This window comes from Podarcis vaucheri, assembly GCF_965113315.1.
Source record: "Podarcis vaucheri genome assembly, chromosome: 8".
Taxonomy (NCBI): domain Eukaryota; kingdom Metazoa; phylum Chordata; class Lepidosauria; order Squamata; family Lacertidae; genus Podarcis; species Podarcis vaucheri.
Genome location: NC_138766.1, coordinates 14,193,288 through 14,210,148, shown reverse-complemented (window position 1 = coordinate 14,210,148; position 16,861 = coordinate 14,193,288). Strand labels below are relative to the sequence as shown.

General features: G+C 47.9%; 1 protein-coding gene and 1 long non-coding RNA gene across 2 annotated transcripts in view; one reads left to right on the top strand and one right to left on the bottom strand.

The window, feature by feature from the left end:
• The window catches only part of RETREG1 (reticulophagy regulator 1), a 51,984-nt gene extending 37,020 nt beyond the window's left edge, over window positions 1-14,964 (bottom strand). Inside the window, exons 1-2 of the mRNA XM_082234480.1 lie at window positions 14,869-14,964; window positions 5,945-6,270 (exon numbers count right to left, since the gene is read on the bottom strand). Coding sequence (XP_082090606.1) covers window positions 5,945-6,270; window positions 14,869-14,949 — 407 coding nt within the window. The 5' untranslated portion in view covers window positions 14,950-14,964. The remainder of the gene's footprint in view (window positions 1-5,944; window positions 6,271-14,868) is intronic.
• Window positions 6,334-14,585, top strand: LOC309538837. Its single transcript, XR_014222369.1, has 2 exons — window positions 6,334-6,555; window positions 14,489-14,585. It is a non-coding gene; the product is annotated as an uncharacterized lncRNA (long non-coding RNA).
• Window positions 14,965-16,861: the final 1,897 nt, after the last annotated feature.

Below are 16,861 nucleotides of genomic sequence, written 5' to 3'. Positions count from 1 at the left end.
AAAGATCTTTAGGTCATGGAAGGTAGCTCAGTAAAAATGTCAACTCTGCATGCAGCAGCTGTGAAAAAGGGCAAATTCCGTATGAGGCTCGTTAGGAGAGGCTTGAAAACAGAACTGGCAGTACCACAAGGCTGTCGTACAATCTATGCACATGTGCATAATGATGCTTGCCCTGCCTCCAAAAGCAGAGGAAGGTGCAGAAAAACACAACAAAGGTTATCAAGAGAACCAGCCCTATGAGGAAAAGCTAAAGCTTTCGGAATTTTTTTAAGCTGAGTGGGGAAAGCATAAGTGGAAGGGTATAATGGAAGTTTGTATAATTATGCATCATGCAAAGAAAGACGAGAGTAAGAAGTCCATCTCTGAACACTGTAGAATGCAAAGAAACTGGTGGTCAGCAGGGTTAGAACAGTCAAAAGAATGTATTTCACATAATACAGTACTAGAATTCCCTGGCACAATAAGTGGTAATGGCCACCGGCTTAGATGGTTTTTAAAGATTAGACAAATCCACACAGGATAGGCCTATCAGTGGCTATTATCCAGTTTCAGAGGCAGTACGCCTCTCTATACCAGCAACTGGGAATACAAGCAAGAGTGGGTATTGCTTTCAAGCCCTGCATATGGGCTTAATGGAGGCATCGGCTGTGCTGCTGCTGAGAAGCAGGATGTGGAACTAGATTTTGGTCCGATCCAGCAAAGCTCTTATATTCTTATAGCTGTTTCATAAGAACAGAATAGTGCATAATTTGTCTCAGATGATGTTCCCATCCTGCACATGGTTAGGCTCCTTGAATCCCATTGACTTGAATGGAACTTATAGCAATTATAGAGAGCCAGTGTGGTGTAGTGGTTAAGAGTGGTAGACTCGTAATCTGGGGAACTGGGTTTGCGTCTCCGCTCCTCCACATGCAGCTGCTGGGTGACCTTGGGCTAGTCACACTTCTCTGAAGTCTCTCAGCCCCACTCACCTCACAGAGTGTGTGTTGTGGGGGAGGAAGGGAAAGGAGAATGTTAGCCGCTTTGAGACTCCTTTGGGTAGTGATAAAGCGGGATATCAAATCCAAACTCTTCTTCTTCTTCTTCTTATAGCAATGACCTTTTCAAGCGTTCAGAACAAACTGCGATTCAGAATAGAGAGACGCTTGCTGATTTATTTATTTTAAAAAAACCTATAGAGCTTCTTGGGATAAAGAAATACATTCTGAAATGTTTATTGAATTAAGAGATACATGGAAATCCCTTGGCTAATGTTCTAAATTTAGCATCTTAAGCTACAATAGCTTTGTCCCTAATCTAATACTTATTGCTAGAGACAAGAATGATACAAACAGCGTCACACGGGTACTCAGTTACTGTAAAAGCTAGCATGTTCTCTGGTGAAGACATCAACCTCCTGCAAAAATGCATGTCATTTCAGTGACCTACTAGAGATGAACAAAAACAGAAATTAACAAGGAAAGCCTGGATTCTTACAAAATAGTCTGCCATCCAGTTGCCCTCAAAGGGTTCTGTACCCTCTCCCAATTCTGTTTCTATATTCTAAATAACCCTCTTACAAAGATGGTTTTTGTTTTAAAAAAAGGACCTGAGGGCTTAGTTACAAGCATTTCCATATAATGCTGTAGTTTGCTTCTATAACTGTGAAGAGCTACTGTTCCCCCCCCCTCCTTTTTATTTCAATAGAAAAAACATAACTGTTTTTGGGGATGTGGGGTGGGGATCAATTGGCTTCCTTAAATCTAAGCCCGTGGTGAGAAGCATCTTTCCATAGGCCTAATTAGTCAGTGATGCTGTTTCAGCCAAGCCACAACCACCTGCCTATCTGTGGGGCAAATAAAGTTGTGGCTGGTCCAAAAGGGAGTTTGTGGGCACAGACTATCGTCTATCTGGTTGGCATTACCTACAAAGCCTTGTGCTCAGTGCTTTACAAATGGCAATGAACAGCAGATCATCAAGACTTACAAAGTGCTGTGCACCCACACTATTTGATTCAGATCCATGCAGGCAAAAATGGCTCACCTGGCTTCATTGTGATTTCAGGTGATTGACAAGTGTGTGGCATGATGATAGTAAGTATTTTTGTGGGTTAATAAGTTGCAAGGCTGTTACAGGAGAGGCAACATAGAAAGCACAAATCAAGACAAAAATGTGTAGATGCTTCTAAGTATCCAGCTATAGGGCCGGACAATCCAAAGCTACAAAAAAAATAAACTTAGAACCTATTAAAAACCCAGAAGCATCACCTGTCTAATAAGCTTAAAAGCAAGTTTCTCAAGTTGTGCAGGTATTCATGGTTTGCACTGGTATATGGGATATAGTGAAACAAATGACAATATCAATGACCAACAGTAGAAAATAGGCAAACCAGAAGATTAATGTGTAAACAGAAGTAAGGCATGTTGAATTCAATGGGCCTCAACCCCCACTTTAAGTGCATAGCCCAAAAGAAAATAGAAGGACTAGATGTAAAGGGTTGACATCCATGAGATGAAATCAGGCTTGAAAATAGCCATTTGCCTGGTTACCCGTGGAAGGCAAAAACCACCTCCAGAAGGGACAGAAGCAATTTTACATTTGCAGAGGATTGGATTTTTCTTCTCTTTGATCTCAGTGGTCCAGTTATGGACTGTTATTAAACCAGGAACTTCTAATTAACCTCAGCTTTGTGTTTATCTGAACAGGTAAAAACTAATTACTCACTTTGGAACAATCCAGGATCTTAAACCAATGAGGCTTTAAGAAACTGGTTTGTTCTGAAGCTGGTAGCCATAGTTTCCTGAACAGATAAAATGGGAAACTATGGTTAATTAGAGACATCCTGGTTTAATTATAGCTCTCTGCAGAGAGCAGCAAATGGGCTGAATGTGCAGGCAGAAGGCTCATGTATAACTTGGTTAGCACTGTCCAAACACAGCCAGGGTGCCACAAACTTCTAATGTGTATATATTTGTTCTATTTGCACCGGTATACCATTCATATATTAAATGTATATACTACCCACTTAATAAAAAGAATGAGGGTGGTTTAAAACAGATTTAAAACTACATCACCACAAGACTGCAGGGTGCTGAATAAAGGCAGAATTCTAAATAGATACCAGAAGCGGTACTGTAACATCAGATGTTAAAATACTGTAGTGGGGAAATAAAAAGGTCCTTTCAGCACTGCTCAAAAACATTAGCATAGGCACTAAATAAGGCACACAACCCCCAGCTCAGTCAACACCAGCCCCCTGGGAAGATCCCAGACCGTGTAGGTCTTTTATGTAGAAGGCAGCAAGTACAACATCTAGTAGACTTATTTGTACAGCTGGTTGCAATACACAGGCCCAACAGGTTACCCTAAAAAATACCTAAAATATTTATTTTCTGGCAGTTTAGAGTCTACTTCTGTCACAAAGGATGGGAGGTCAACACACCCTAAACTGTACTTACTTAGGCAGCCTCAATTAACATACAGTACTAGGGAGCTTCAAATCAATCAAAGGACAAAGTGCTGCTAATGTTTTACACAATAATGAAGCTGCTGTCCAACTGAGGAGTACTAAAAAACAAAAAAGCTCTCAATATTTAATAAGACATTCTTATCCACTCTCCTCCATATGACATGTAAAATAATAGGAACACTCCTCTTCTTTACATAGATAACATACTTGCTGAAATATAAATTCTTCTGCTGCAGGGCCAGATTAAGACCTTTATAGCCCTAAGCACTGAAAAGAGTATGATACCCCCATATGTTATTCAAAATAAAAAGCAGTACTAACCATAAAATAAACATTTTTTCAAAATAACACAAAACTTACATGTATGCTGAAATGTACATGCATGTATGCCATGTGCAACACATGACAGGAACTGATTTCCTTGCATTATTTCAATCTAGGAGAGTAGGATGCCCCTTGGTTCAGGTGAGGATAGGTAATAAAAAGAGAACAGAAAAATGGGGGAAGCATAGTAGTGTGCAAGGAAGTCCAACAAAATTCTGATTTTTTCTATGATAACTACTTCAAGGTTTTTTTAAAATATCAGATGTCAAACTCAAAAAATTCTATCCCTTCTTTTTTTTGTTCCCCACTTTGCTGGTACCCTAAGCACGTGCTTAGTCTTGCTTATTAGGAAGTTCAGCACCATGCAGATATGTTGCTAAGTGGTTCTGTGGTACATGAGCACTAGAAGGGTTGTGTGTGTGTGTTTATGAATCTCTAAGCAACTCAAGTTAGTACTTTATTTAATCTCAAAATCTGAATCTACATTTGGGACATTGTATTAATGCAATTATACATCCTAGTCCATTGAGTATTTAACTCGGTAATGAAAAGCAATGACCCTAGGAATTTTCTCTTCAAGCTAGTGGGGGGGGGGAGAGTATCTCAGTTTCAGATGCCACTTGGAAGAAAAAAAGCACATGCTTCTTGTTTGGAAAAACACTAGAGGGCTAAAGGTTAAAACGAGAGGTTACCTATAGCACAGGGTTGGTAACACAGAGAAACAGAAAAACTAAAGGATGGGAGAAATGACAGAGATTGGTTTGGGCACCAGGAAAATAAGAGTATGAAGAATCTACTGAAAAAGAACAATTTCAAGCATACAGCCAGCAGGCTGGCAGTCCAGTGCCAATCCATGACAAGAGAGTGGGAGAAACAGACTGCAATTTGGGATGCTGTCACTCTGCTTTTTGTCAACTTTGCAGAATCACAAGGCAACCACTATGCAAGATTATATGCTCTACTTTATGGGCACTTCCTGGTCATTATTTCACCTTGCCACATCTGCGCCCCACCTTCCCTTCAAACATTCTTTAGGAGCCTTTGATGCTCCCTGGCATCATCCAGCCACAGCTGATTCATCTTCATTTTCTGCAACACATGTCTCACAAAGCCCACTTCACGGCCACTAGCACTGCTTTACCCTCTGTGTGGTTATCCCCCATCACACCCCACCCCACCCCACCCTGGCCAGGACCATTAATTCTTTCCATGGGTTTCCTTTCCCATGCTTTTCTGTAGGAAACATTTTGTGGCAACACCCAACAAACGAAAAGGAGCCTCCTTCAAAGCGAACACAGTTAAGAAGTGCTCGATTTAAATAGAAATACCAAGGATGGCAGAGCTCGATTTCTGCATCCTGGGGCTCAAATCTACCTGTGTGACATATGCCTTCTGATGAAGAATGCTCCCTTCTCCATCTCTACCCATTGTGGAGATAAAAACCACATCAGCGTGGAGATATAAATAAAATATATATTTATTCAATTTGCATGAGATAATTTATTCAATTTGCTGAAATTAAAAGCACTTCCTCCCACAGCACAGTAATTAACTTATGGGATTCCAGCACAGGATGAGCTTTACAGGATTAGGTAGATTCGTGGAGAGCAAGCACACCTAACAGGCATTCACAAGGCTAGAAAAGCAAAGGCACTATGCTCAGAGAAGGATGCTTCTTCAGTACCAGGCATCAGAGAGAGAGGGAGGGAGACAGGAAGGAAGATAGATAGATAAATAATAATATAAATATATATTAATATACCCCGCCCATCTGGCTGGGTTTCCCCAGCCACTCTGGAGAGAGGGACAGAGGCCAGTGTTGCCCGCAGCAGCCCTGACTATCATTCAAGGCTTGAAAACAACTGGTGGGGGTGGCGATATTTTGCTTTCACGCCCCTCTCAGGAAACGTCTGAACGGGCGCTGCTAGTTTAGAAGCCAGCGGCCTGGGCCTTTTACAGCAGGCACTTTGCCCATGCTCAGATGCACCCTTTCTCTCTCCCCCCCTCACAGCTCATTTGCATGTTTTGCAAAGCCCAGGAGCGGAGGGCGAGGCTGAGCCGGGGCTCCATTGAGATGGGGGAAAAGAACGAAAGAAAGGGGCACGCATATATGTATGTATGTTCCGGGAGGGGGTCTATAGGATTGGCGCAGTGGCTGCGCGTCTCTCTCACCAGAAGATTAGGTTGGCGCAGAGGAAGGCGGCCAAAGCGCAGAACGGCCTCTTCCAAGTCGCCGCCTCCCGCTTCGCCTCACAGCCCCCGTCCTCGTCCTCCTCCGCCAGCCGTTCCCAGTCCAGGCGACCCGGCGCCGCCACCTGCTCCTCGTCAGCCATCTCGGTCGGGGCGGCTGACCAAACACCAGAACCGAGATGAGGAGGCGAGCCGGCTGGGCGGGGTTTGTGTACATCCGGGTACCAGGCACGCCCGCACGCCTTCTCGGCTGCCGCAGACCAACCAGGAGCTTCCGACGAGGCTGGGCGGCGCCGGCGATTGGTTAGCTTGGAGAGAGAGACAGAGACAGAGAGAGAGCAGCGGCGAGCGCGCAGAAGCCGGCGGGCGAGCGCGCGCGCGGTGGCGGGAGTGGGGTGGGGGTGGGGAGGTGAAAGGAGGAGAAGCTGGGCGTGGCGAGGCGGTGCGAGCGGAGTATAAATCTCAAGAGGCGTGGCGCGTGCGCAGTGGGTGAGTGGCGGTTTAGAATGTTGGGAGGCGCCGTTGGGCGTTTGGAAAAACAGAATAAAAGCCGGGGGCGAAGCTGCGCCTCACGCGCTGGAAAGGCGATAAGGGTGGGTGTTTTATGATTTATACCACTACCTTTTTGGAAAATGCTTTCGGTGCTTTATAAGTTCCCCTTTAGAGGGAGAAAAGGAGTCGCTGAGGGAAATGTACGATTCCATTATTATTATTATTATTACTATTAAGCTTTATAAAAAAATTCCTTCCAGTAGCACCTTAAAGACTGTTATGTACTGAGAACAATAGGATCCAAACTGAAGCAGTCTGATTGGTCCTAGAACAATAGGATCCAAATTGCAGCAGTCTGATTAGTCCTAGAACAATAGGATTCAGAATGCAGCAGTCTGCTTGGTCCTGGAACAATGCAGCAGTTTGATTGGTTGGCAGGAACCACCCAATCCTGCTCCAGATAGAAGTGAATCCACAACCTGATTGGCTTACAGTAGAATTCCGGAATTAGCCAATCATGTGCAGCCCATTGTGTAAATAATGTATATAAAGCAGATACTGTGAGGGGACATTCATTCATTCCTCCTCACCACTATGAGCTGAATAAAGAGCATGAAATCACTTTGCGACTCTGAGTATATTTCACTGGCGACGAGGATGGGATCCTGCTGAGCTGACTGCCACACACAGCACCGCAGCACCGCCACCTGCCGCACTGCTGCCTCGCACCGTGTATCCAGGCTTCAGCTCCGGGACACAAGGAACTCAGAATGGCAGCCAACAGCAGCTTCTCGCCATTCAACCCAGCATCTGGAGACTGGGAAGCGTACGCCTCCCGTTTCACCTTCCTCCTAGAAGCCAAAGGGGTCACCGACGAAGAAGATGCCAAGAAGAGGGCGATATTCTTCAGCGTCTGCGGAGAGGAGACGTTTGAAATCGCCCGGGCTCTCCTTGCGCCTGAAGACGTCGCTACTGTTCCATACAAAACAATAATGGAACAGCTGAAGGGGCACTTTTCGCCGCAGCCCTCAGTGGTGGCTCGTCGAAATGCCTTCTACGCAAAGCGACAAGCCCCTGGGGAAACCATAACTGGGTTTGTGACCTCTCTCCGCCAAGCCGCCCGGTTCTGCAACTTCTCAGAGCTGGAGAACATGCTTCGTGACCGTCTCGTCGGTGGCCTGAAGGATGAGAAGCTGCAACGACGCCTCTACGCTAAGAAGGACCTAACGTTCCACGTCGCTCTGGAGGAGGCCCTGGCAACGGAAGCTGCCGAGAGGTCGACGCAAGAGGCACGGCCGAGCCTGCCATCCCAACCGAGGGTCCACCATGAAGACCTCACCGACGACTCAGGATCTGACAGGGAGGAGGTGCACCGAGTACAGCAGCGCACTCAAGCAGCGCACAGACCACAGCTGCCTCGACGAGAAGGAGGAAACTGCGCAAGCTGCGGGGAGAGTCACGAGAGGAGGACCTGCCGTTTCCGCAACGCAGAGTGCAGGCAGTGCAGAAAATCGGGACACATCGCCCGGGTGTGTCGGGCTCGGCCCACCCGACACCAGGCATCAGATGACCAACCCAAGAGCCCCAGGTCCCGGGGCCCAACGCACCAAGGCAACTCGACGGAGCTCACGGACTGCCAGGTATACCAGTTGCCCCACCCCAACGTAGAGAAAATTTATGTAGAGGTACAGATAGAGGGGGCCCCATGCCGCATGGAGCTTGACACGGGTTCAACTCTATCCATAATCTCGGCAAAGACCTTAAGGAAACTGTGTCCTACTGGGGGTCCCAAACTCAGGCCGGCCCCATTCACCCTACGGGACTTCCAGAAACGTAAGGTCCCCACAATGGGGGTGGGGACCTTCAGGGTGCAATACCGAGGGCGGACGCGACAACTGGACTTGCTTGTGGTCAAGGGCCCCTACATTAGCTTACTGGGATTGGCATGGTTTGGACCACTGGGGCTAGCTGTCACCGGGGTGAACCACACTAGCTTACAAGTGGACGTGGACGCCATATGCAAGGAATTTCCAGGGGTTTTCGACGGAAAATTGGGACAGTATACGGGCCCCCCCATTGCGCTACAGCTTGACCCCGCAGTACGACCGGTCAGGCTCAAGGCCCGCCGGGTCCCGTTCGCCTTGAAACCCCGTATAGACGAGGAATTGGACCGACTCGTGGAGCAAGGAGTGCTGGAGCCGGTGCCTAATGCCCCCTGGGAAACGCCAATCGTCACACCCGTCAAGCCTAATGGTTCGGTCCGCATCTGCGCAGACTACAAATGTACCATAAACAAGGCCCTCACGGCCCACGCATACCCAGTGCCAGTGGTCAGCCATGTCCTTGCCACCCTGGCTGGGTCGAAAATTTTTGGCAAGCTGGACTTGGCCCAAGCATATCAACAGCTGCCAGTAGATGAGGCCACAGCAGAGGCACAGACGATTGTGACGCACAGAGGAGCGTTCAGGGTAAAGCGGCTGCAATTCAGGGTCAGCGTGGCACCAGGCATATTCCAGAATCTAATGGACTCTCTCCTTAAAGGGATTCCTGGCGTCACCCCCTTCTTCGATGATGTGTTGATTGCCGGGCCCACACCAGAGGAGTTTGAGGACCGCCTCCGCACCGTTCTGCACCGTTTCCAGACGGCGGGTCTCAAGGTGAAGCGAGAAAAATGTCTACTAGGAGTGCCTCAGGTGGACTTTCTGGGATTTATGGTGGACGCAGAAGGGGTCCACCCGACGGGGGACAAGGTACGGGCCATTTGTGATGCCCCAGCGCCCAAGAGCAAGACTGAACTTCAGGCCTTCTTGGGACTATTGAACTTTTACCATTCCTTCCTTCCCCACAAGGCGGCGGTAGCGGAGCCCCTACACAGACTCCTGGACAAGCGGGCCCCTTGGGTGTGGGGCCAGCGCCAGGAGGCTGCATTCCAGGCAGTCAAGGACTTGCTTGTCTCAAACTCTGTCTTGGCACACTTCGACGAGAGGCTGCCAGTGGTGCTAGCATGCGATGCCTCACCCTATGGCATTGGCGCTGTCCTGGGGCACCAACTCCCGGATGGAAGAGAGGTACCGGTGGCGTACTTTTCCCAGACACTCAACGCAACCGAGCGGAACTACTCGCAAATTGACAAGGAGGGTCTGGCAATCGTGAAGGGAGTAAAAAATTTCCATGATTTCTTGTACGGGCGGCCCTTCACCGTGGTGACTGACCACAAGCCGTTGCTTGGCTTGTTTGCCCCCGAAAAGCAGACCCCCCAAGTGCTGTCTCCTCGCGTCCTCAGGTGGTCAATTTTCCTTGCCAGCTACCAGTATGCACTGATTCACCGCCCGGGGAAGGCAATGGGCCATGCGGACGCCCTCAGCAGGCTACCACTACCGGAAACAGGCCCTGACCCAGCACCTGCACAAGAGGTTATGAGCCTGGAGCTGCTTCCCGACCGCCCCATTCAGGCACAAGAAGTTGCACACCATTCCAAGAAAGATAGGGTCATCTCCCGGGTCCTGGACTGGGTGTGGAGGGGATGGCCCAGCAGCAGCCCCGGGCCAGAATTCGCCGGCTACACAACCCGCAAACATGAACTGTCGGCCCACAAGGGGTGCCTGTTATGGGGAAGCAGAGTCGTTGTTCCCCAGCCCCTCCGCAAAAGGGTCCTCACAGCCCTACACGAGACACATCCAGGAGTTATGTGTGGTGGCCGGGGATCGATGGAGAGATAGAGGCTTGGGTCAAACACTGCCAGGCCTGCCAAGAATCCCGCCCAGATCCCCCAAGGGCCCCAGTCCAGTCCTGGGAGTCCGCCCGAGCACCATGGTCACGCCTGCATGTGGATTTCGCTGGCCCCTTTCAGGGAAAAACATTCTTCATAGTGGTGGACTCCTACACCAAATGGCTGGAGGTCGCACTGGTACCGTCCACTTCCACGTCCGCAGCCATCCGGGTACTACGCAGGCTGTTTGCAACCCACGGGCTCCCTGACACTCTCGTCTCAGACAACGGGACTGCATTTACGTCAGGAGAATTCCAAACCTTCACAGCACTGAACGCCATCCGCCACATCCGTTCAGCGCCGTTCCACCCTGCCACCAATGGCCAAGCAGAACGCATGGTGCGGACCACCAAGGACACCCTCCGCCGCATGACGCAAGGGGACTGGGAGTACCGCCTTGCCACATTCCTTCTAGCACAGCACAGCACCCCCAGCTCAACAACTGGCCGGAGCCCCGCGGAACTACTAATGGGTCGGCGCCTTGCAATCAGATTGGACCGCCTTCACCCCGATAGAGCTCAGGATGAGGTAGTCGTGGGGGAAGGCAGGAACCCCCGGACCTTCGAGGCCCAGGACCCAGTGTACGCAAAGAATTTTGGGGCAGGCCGGCATGGGTACCCGCCACAGTCACCAGGGTCACTGGCCCAGTGTCGTACGAGGTGCTAACGGATGGGGGGCAATGCTGGCGCCGCCACTGCGACCAGATACGGCGACGATTCCCGGGAGAAACCCAGGAGGAGGACAGGTCAGAGGAGTCCCAAGGGAACAGCGGGACAGTGAGGCCCATAGAGCAGGAGGGGCCAGCAGGAGAGGCAGAATCAGTAAATACAGAGAGGACCCGTGAGGCCGAAAGGACACCAGAACCAGAACCACGACTGAGCGAGCCGGTTGCACCAGACCAAACAACCCCATCACAGCCAGCATCCTTGGAACATGAGCCAGAACCTGGGGCCCGGACCAGGGAACACCACAGGCCGCAACGCACACGTAGGCCGCCGGCATACCTTGAGGACTATGAATGCGACCTCCCGGGCAGGACTGGAACTTAGAGGGGAGGGGTGTTATGTACTGAGAACAATAGGATCCAAACTGAAGCAGTCTGATTGGTCCTAGAACAATAGGATCCAAATTGCAGCAGTCTGATTAGTCCTAGAACAATAGGATTCAGAATGCAGCAGTCTGATTGGTCCTGGAACAATGCAGCAGTTTGATTGGTTGGCAGGAACCACCCAATCCTGCTCCAGATAGAAGTGAATCCACAACCTGATTGGCTTACAGTAGAATTCCGGAATTAGCCAATCATGTGCAGCCCATTGTGTAAATAATGTATATAAAGCAGATACTGTGAGGGGACATTCATTCATTCCTCCTCACCACTATGAGCTGAATAAAGAGCATGAAATCACTTTGCGACTCTGAGTATATTTCAAAGACTAAGTTAGTTCTTGGTATGAGCTTTCGTGTGCATGCACACTTCTTCAGATAAAAGGTAAAGGTAAAGGTACCCCTGCCCGAACGGGCCAGTCTTGACAGACTGTGGGGTTTGTGCGCCCATCTCACATCTATTGGCCGGGGGCCAGCGCTGTCCGGGGACACTTCCGGGTCACGTGGCCAGCGTGACATCGCTGCTCTGGCGAGCCAGAGCCGCACACGGAACGCCGTTTACCTTCCCGCTGGTAAGCGGTACCTATTTATCTACTTGCCCCCGGGGGTGCTTTCGAACTGCTAGGTGGGCAGGCGCTGGGACTGAGCAGCGGGAGCGCACCCCGCCGCGGGGATTCGAACCGCCGACCTTTCGATCGGCAAGCCCTAGGCGTTGAGGCTTTAGCCCACAGCGCCACGCTTTATGTATTTGTTTATTTATTTATACCTTGCTTTTTCCCCTGACAGGGACTCAGAATGGCTTACAGATAAAAATATAAACAGCTACATACCCTCCAGCATTTCTCTGATGAAAATAGGGATGTGCTATTTTATATACCATATATATATTGCAATTTTTTTAAAAAAATGCTTTTCCATAATTCTAATTTTATTATTTATACCCCATCCATCTGACAGGGTTGCCCCAGCCGCTCTGGGCAGCTTCAGTCAAGGTACCACGGTACAGTCAAACCTCGGAACTGGAACGCAATCCGTTCTGGAAGGACATTTGACTTCCGAAATGTTCCAAGTTCTGAGGCGCGGCTTCCAATTGGTTCTTGAACTCGTTGGAAGTCGCGTTGGATGTTCATTTTCCGAGGAGCGTTAAAAAGCCGATGCATTTGCTTCCGGGTTTTCGACGTTTGGGAATCGAAACATTCGGCAATGGAGCGGTTTGAGAACTGAGGTTTGACTGTACAGTGGTACCTCTGGTTTTCAAACTTAATCCGTTCCAGAGGTCTGTTCCAAAACCAAAGCATTCCAAAACCAAGGTGCGCTTTCCCATAGAAAGGAATGCAAAACGGATTAATCCGTTCCAGACTTTAAAAAATAATCCCTGAAACAGCAATTTAACATGGATTTTACTATCTAAAGAGACCATTGATCCATAAAATGAAAGCAATAATCAATGTACTGTACTATAAAATAAATAAGACAGTATTGTACTGTAGATGATAAAAATTCAAAAAATAATACCGTATTTTTCGCACCATAGGAATTCCCCCACTTCCCAGAAAAGCCAGGAGAAGCCACGATCTCTTTAAAGGTGTTGCGTGGCTTCTGCGGGCCTTTGCGAGAGGTGAGGGAATCCCCCCACCTCCCAGTAAAGCCAGGAAAGCCCTGCGCAGCGTCTCCCGGCAAGGAGAGGCTGCACGGGTCTAAAGGGGAAGCCAAAACAGCGAGCGGGCTGCCTTGGCGTCTTGCATAGCTGCGCGCAACCCCTCCGGCAGGGAGAGGTTGTGCGCAGCCTGTACGCTGCTCTTTGGGGTTGGGGGGGAAAAAGATTTTCCCCCTTGATTCCCCCCCCCTAAAAACTGGGTGTGCCCTATGGTCGAGTGCGCCCTATGGTGCGAAAAATACGGTAATTCTTATCTGCACTGATGATACTCACTGTTTGGATGGGGGACTTTTATCCATTTCTCAAGAAGCATGTCACACAATCAGTCAATCAATCAGTAGCTGAACTGGGTTCCACAGTCACAAAAACAAATTAACCAAAAAAAGCCTCAAAAACAAAAACGCAAAATAAATAGCAAAAACAAAAGCACCAAATTTAATTTGTCCCGGAAGGCCATTTGACTTCCAAATGTTCGAAAACCAAGGCACAGCTTCTGATTGGTGCAGGTGCCCCGGAAACAATAGCTGACAACCACATTGAATGTTTGGCTTTTGAAAAACGTTCGAAAACCAGAAAACTTACTTCTGGGTTTTTGGCATTTAGGAACCAAGTGTTTGAGTACCAAGGTACCACTGTATATAAAAAACAATACAGGGCTGCCTTCAGATAACTTCTCAAGGTTGTATAGTTATTTACCTCCTTGGCTTGGTGGTCACATAACTCCATACCCACCATTTCTCCAGTGAAAATAGGTAAGTCCTAAGGAAAAGCGGGACATTCCGGGATCAAATCAGAAACTGGGGCAGCTTCTGTAAATCCAGGACTGTCCCTGGGTTTGCAGCTAAGTGTTTAATTTCAGATCAGTTTTTTAAACCTCCTTAAAAACTACTCATAGAGGCTGTCAGGCATGCACCATACAGTGGTACCTCTGGTTACGTACTTAATTCATTCCGGAGGTCCGTTCTTAACCTGAAACTGTTCTTAACCTGAAGCACCACTTTAGCTAATGGGGCCTCCCGCTGCTGCCATGCCGCCACTGCACGATTTCTGTTCTCATCCTGAAGCAAAGTTCTTAACCCGAGGTATTATTTCTGGATTAGCGGAGTCTGTAACCTGAAGCATATGTAACCCAAGGTACCACTGTATAAGAGTTTTTCAGCAAAGGTTAGTAAAAGAGAAAGGTCCCTTCCCCACTGCTTGTTAAGAAGCAAGTATGGATAAATTCCCTTTTCTGTCTGATCAGTGAAGAAAAAAGGGCTCATTCTCCTCCACCCCTTCTTATTACTATTGAAGGGAATAATAAGGTGAAGGGGCAGCAGAAGGCATTTTGCCCAGGCCCTCTTAAACCTGGTGGTGCCACTTTTGTCCTTGAAACTGTCTCAGATGAGTGATCTTGTTTTGCCTCTATTAATCTAACTCTGCTTACAAGGTCGGTTATTTTAAACAACATTCCAAACTAAGCAAAATAAATAATGGTGTTTTGGTGTTTTTTTAAAATAGTCAGACCCGAGGAATGGAAGAAGCTCGAAAAGTTGGGAGCTGGAGGACCCTGAGGAGGACCCTACCCCAGGATGGGAGAGGTAGAATCAGGACCCAGGTAAGTGCCTGATTCTGGGGACGGGTCCTGTGGCCTGGAGGATGGCGATCAGGATCCAAGGAGTGTGGTCCCTCCAACATTAGACAGCCCTACCCTAACCCCTATTGCCATGGAGGTGCTCCAGTGCCTCTTCCTGCCAGTGAGGCACCTTCCCTTTGTGAGGTTACAGAGAGTAAGACTAATACTGGGCGAGCGCCGAGTCCACCTCTGTCTCTATGGAGATGACAACACCGTTGAAAACAAACCTTGTGGAGTTAACCCACTCAAAGGAGTGCCTGTTTACTTACCTGGTCTTGTGACTCCGGCCACTTACTGTGCAAATACAGTTGTGTCCACCTCAAGTCTTCTAAAGGAAGGTGCTGTGGCATGTTGATTGTTGTTTCAATGTCTTAGCATGCACTGAACCTCTTCTTGTACCTGCTGAACCATATACTCTGTTGTGTACCAATCTGATTTGAGCATTAAAGCCTTTGGCAGAACTACAGCTGGGAGCTGAGAGTTCTTCATCCAGTAGTGAGGGCTAGGGCAGTTTGAATTTCCAAGCTCACCATCATTTTGATGGGTTCTCTTTCAGCCACACGGACATTCTGGAATGCTGAGACCAGGATTAGAGGAGAAGCAGTAGAATATTCAGAACCAACAGTTACTGGCAGTTACTCAAAGCTTCCTCTGTGGATTACTTACTTAGTCCACTTATATCCCACCTTTCTTCCATCACAGAATTAAAGACAGCATATGTATGGGTCCACCAGACAGTCTCCTATTCATGTGCTGATTGATGCAGACCCCCTTAGCTTTAGCAAGATAGATTGGGTTGTACTAAAGCTGTGGGACAAATTCTGAATGTTTCCTTTGAACAGTTCCTCCAAATCTTCATCTGATAAAAATGAGGACATTTTGGACTCTTTAAGACTCCTTTTTAAAGTAGTCTGAAATATCAATTCAATAAAGTACTGAAAAGTTTTAAATAGACTAGTCAATTTCCAGTTCTTCCTTTTTCTAGTCTCCTCAATTAGCAGTCAGAATGAACTAAATCACACTAATTCTCACTCATAACCAGTTTCTCACACTCCACACATTACTTTCCCTGTTTTGTTTGCTTACCTCATTTCCCATCTTCTGTAGCTCCATTGTCTGTATTATATAGTATTAGATATTTGTCTATCCCCAAGGCTCTGTACACTTTGTACCTGAAGGTGGACTATTTGCAACTTCCTTCTATGTCTTTGGTCACATGCTGGAGGTCACCTGGACAGACCTGCAAATTCAGTCACAACTTGGCATATCCTGCTTTCAAAGTGGACCTAGTGGGCTGTACATCCTTTAAGATTCCTCTGTCTCTATGGAGACCAGAACCCTAACATTGTGAAATTAGAAGAGGCAGGATCCCTTAAAAGGCACAGCTCCTTTAGAATAGGGAGGCGTGTTCTGTGCAGATAAAGTGCTGTTGGAAAATGGAATCTTGGCTGAAAGTGGAGAGTTTTCAGGCTCCTTTTTTAAAGTAGTCTAAAATATCAAACCAATTAAATAGACTAGTAAATCTCCAGGTCTTCCTTTGCACCACATCCTGATAATGCACAACCAGCAGTACTGCATATATTGTCCTACTCTTCCCTCTAACAAAACAATAGTGTCTTTGCTGAGCTTCATGAGAGCTCATGTCTTGCTTTTTTTCTTCCTTTGGATAGCACTTTCTCCTCCTCCCTTCTGAACCAACATAAATGGGCCTCTTCACAGGTCAGAATGGAGGACTGTGATTTGGTCCAGCCTTCTGGAGGTTGTGACCAGTGGAGTTAGAGCATAGCTGCAGCACCCAAAACGTCAAACTGATGAAAGCTGGCAACAGCAAAACTACTTGCATCCAATTCCCTCCCCCTTTGCACATGCAGAAAAGGATCAATCTTAAACCCAGTAGCTTCAGCATAGGTATGACACCAGTTGTTTCAGTGACAGATGCAGATGCTGTTTAAAGGGCACAGAGTAATTGGACTGATACACAGCATAGCTACTTGGGAGTTGAAATTAGACCAATCACAAGGTAAGGAGGAATGAATAACCTAGGACCATGGGGTGTGTCCCCCCACCGTTGCCAGATTTCTGTAGGAAGCAGGTGCATTCCCCAAGGTCCTTGAAAGCCCCTATGATTAAAGAATTGCAGTGCCTTTGGGCTCCCTAGTGAAGAAGCTTTGCACTTTTCCAGACAGGTTTAAGGAGCTGTTTTCTGTCTTGGATGTTTTGCTAGTGGTTCTGACAGTGAAGGTGTGCTTCACGGTGCTTTTT